The sequence below is a fragment of the Myotis brandtii genome, unplaced genomic scaffold (genome assembly GCF_000412655.1).
Source record: "Myotis brandtii unplaced genomic scaffold, ASM41265v1 scaffold244, whole genome shotgun sequence".
In the NCBI taxonomy this organism is placed as follows: Eukaryota; Metazoa; Chordata; class Mammalia; order Chiroptera; family Vespertilionidae; genus Myotis; species Myotis brandtii.
Window position 1 is genome coordinate 806,577 of NW_005359225.1, and position 3,360 is coordinate 809,936.

Consider the following 3,360-nt stretch of genomic DNA (forward strand, 5'->3'; position numbering starts at 1 on the left):
CGCTGTCCCCTCCTTCTCCCCCGTCAGACTAGGAGGCTAAGACAAGGACTCAGTCCCATCTCTATTGGGCTAGAGATGAGTACAACCCAAATTATGGTGGAACTGAATCTCTCTGAGTCCTTCACGTCCCTGCTAAGCAGCCACCCTGGTGTCTGAAGAGCTCCCAGCCCGGGGGCACCCGCCGCCTCACCGCACATGTGCACACGCCCGCGCAGACACATATCTCTAATACTAGGAAGCATGGACTATGCTTGTGGACATAGAACAGGTAGCCTGGGGCAGAAGAGGAGAACTCCATGGGGGAGGGGGCAGTGAGAGGTGACAGTGAGGGCACAGGACCACCTCTACCCCCTTGAGGGGGGTCACTGCTTGGCGCCTACCTCAGGTCACCTGTCAGCCCGTGTCCTCCCCAGGGCATGGGGATGGGGGGAGATGGGGGGCTACTCACATTGCCCTCATCGTCCACCACCTGGATCTGCCCAGAGTCGCAGAGCTTCACCACCGCCCCAATGGGCACATCGAACTCCTGCCCGGATCTCAGGTCCATCCAGACATAGTCCCCCTGTGGGTGAGAGACATCCCAGGCCAGGTCAGCAGGGATGAGGTTCGGGCACCCCTTCCAAGCAGCCCTGTGCCCCATCCCCACCCCCACCAGAGGCTTCTGTGCCAACCACAGGAGAGGGTAGAAAAGGGTACTTGCACTTGCTGAAAGCCATTTGGTGTCAGCCCTGGGCTGGGCATTTATGCAATGTCATCACCCCTCCTCTATAGCAGCCATCACTGCCCTGATTTTACAGATGATAAGCAGAGGCTTGGAGAGAAACCTAACAGCTGATAAAAACTGATTCACAATGAAATTAGCCCATGGGAATGGCCCAGGGAAAGAGCTCTGGGCTATGAGTCAGGAGACTGGGTTGTAGGACCCGCTTGGCCTTGGACCAGTGGCTGACCACTCGGAGCCTCGGTTTCCACATGTCCTGGTGAGAGGTGGGCTCAGTGAGTCCCAAGGTCAACTCATCACCGTTCCAACCCCTTCTATTCGCACTGGAAACAACTATTTTTCAGCCACAGCTGCCACTGTGGGTCTTTGCTTTATGGGAGGTTAGAGCACATGTTAGACAGGCTTCGTCCAAACCCAAGCTTTTTCCCAGAAAAAGTCAACATAATTGGAGAGCCTCTGGGAGGGGAGGACAACTTACGTGTTTACTGAGTATCTACTGTGTGCCCGGCCTGCATGGCTGCTTCCATAAACAGCCCCATGTAACCCCCATGTCTGCTTTAGTCCTGGGCCCAAGCTGAGCTTCCTGAGTGCTAGCCCTGGGGCCACCTGACACCCCAGGCTGTTCTTCACCTGCCCACCACCCACCCGTCTGTCCAGATCCAGCCAAAGAAGGAACGGGGTCAAAGGGCTGTGCAGACCCTGATGGGGATGTCCCGGGAGCTGCAGGGGTAACAGTGACGCCCCTCTCCCTCCATGTCCACTACAAGGCCTCCAGCATCCTGAGCCCTCCCCTCTCCCCAGCAGAGTCTTCTGCTCCAAGTTGCTGTCCCCTCCTTCTCCCCCGTCAGACTAGGAGGCTAAGACAAGGACTCAGTCCCATCTCTATTGGGCTAGAGATGAGTACAACCCAAATTATGGTGGAACTGAATCTCTCTGAGTCCTTCACGTCCCTGCTAAGCAGCCACCCTGGTGTCTGAAGAGCTCCCAGCCCGGGGGCACCCGCCGCCTCACCGCACATGTGCACACGCCCGCGCAGACACATATCTCTAATACTAGGAAGCATGGACTATGCTTGTGGACATAGAACAGGTAGCCTGGGGCAGAAGAGGAGAACTCCATGGGGGAGGGGGCAGTGAGAGGTGACAGTGAGGGCACAGGACCACCTCTACCCCCTTGAGGGGGGTCACTGCTTGGCGCCTACCTCAGGTCACCTGTCAGCCCGTGTCCTCCCCAGGGCATGGGGATGGGGGGAGATGGGGGGCTACTCACATTGCCCTCATCGTCCACCACCTGGATCTGCCCAGAGTCGCAGAGCTTCACCACCGCCCCGATGGGCACATCGAACTCCTGCCCGGATCTCAGGTCCATCCAGACATAGTCCCCCTGTGGGTGAGAGACATCCCAGGCCAGGTCAGCAGGGATGAGGTTCGGGCACCCCTTCCAAGCAGCCCTGTGCCCCATCCCCACCCCCACCAGAGGCTTCTGTGCCAACCACAGGAGAGGGTAGAAAAGGGTACTTGCACTTGCTGAAAGCCATTTGGTGCCAGGCCCTGGGCTGGGCATTTATGCAATGTCATCACCCCTCCTCTATAGCAGCCATCACTGCCCTGATTTTACAGATGATAAGCAGAGGCTTGGAGAGAAACCTAACAGCTGATAAAAACTGATTCACAATGAAATTAGCCCATGGGAATGGCCCAGGGAAAGAGCTCTGGGCTATGAGTCAGGAGACTGGGTTGTAGGACCCGCTTGGCCTTGGACCAGTGGCTGACCACTCGGAGCCTCGGTTTCCACATGTCCTGGTGAGAGGTGGGCTCAGTGAGTCCCAAGGTCAACTCATCACCGTTCCAACCCCTTCTATTCGCACTGGAAACAACTATTTTTCAGCCACAGCTGCCACTGTGGGTCTTTGCTTTATGGGAGGTTAGTGCATGTTAGAGACAGGCTTTGTCCAAACCCAAGCTTTTTCCCAGAAAAAGTCAACATAATTGGAGAGCCTCTGGGAGGGGAGGGGAATTTACGTGTTTACTGAGCATCTACTATGTGCCCGGCCTGCATGGCTGCTTCCATAAATGGCCCCCTGTAACCCCCATGTCTGCTTTAGTCCTGGGCCCAAGCTGAGCTTCCTGAGTGCTAGCCCTGGGGCCACCTGACACCCCAGGCTGTTCTTCACCTGCCCACCACCCACCCGTCTGTCCAGATCCAGAACAAATAGCAACTCTCCTTGGCCCCTCCACACCTCCCTACTTTCCTCCTCCTCCTCCTCCTCCGCAACTCCTGAAGAGTTCATTCATTAATTCAGCACATATTTGCGGAGAGCCAGCTGTGGGCCAGGCCTGGTCCAGGCTCTGGGGACAGAGCAGTGACCCGGCAGAGTGCCTGGGGCAGCAGTGGCAGCCCTGAGCCGGAGCCATCGGAGGGGACCTGAGCAGGCGCCAGGTCCCACGGGCCCTGAAAGCCATGGACAGGCGCTGGGCTTTTAAGTGTGCCGAGAAGCCAGCGGGAGGTTTTAAGCAGGAGAAAGGAGTGACGTTCAGAGCTTCCCCCTGGCTGCTCTGTGGAGAATGAAGGCATCCCTTGGTACAGCCAGCACCAGGCCGGGTCATCACCACCTGAGTCCATCCCCCCCCCCCCCCCTC

At 57.5% G+C, this 3,360-nt stretch overlaps 1 protein-coding gene across 1 annotated transcript in view; it reads right to left on the minus strand.

The window, feature by feature from the left end:
- The window catches only part of MYO7A (myosin VIIA), a 69,738-nt gene extending 67,640 nt beyond the window's left edge, over positions 1-2,098 (minus strand). Inside the window, exon 1 of the mRNA XM_014540387.1 lies at positions 1,991-2,098. Within this exon, the coding sequence (XP_014395873.1) occupies positions 1,991-2,089 (99 nt within the window). The 5' untranslated portion in view covers positions 2,090-2,098. The remainder of the gene's footprint in view (positions 1-1,990) is intronic.
- Positions 2,099-3,360: the final 1,262 nt, after the last annotated feature.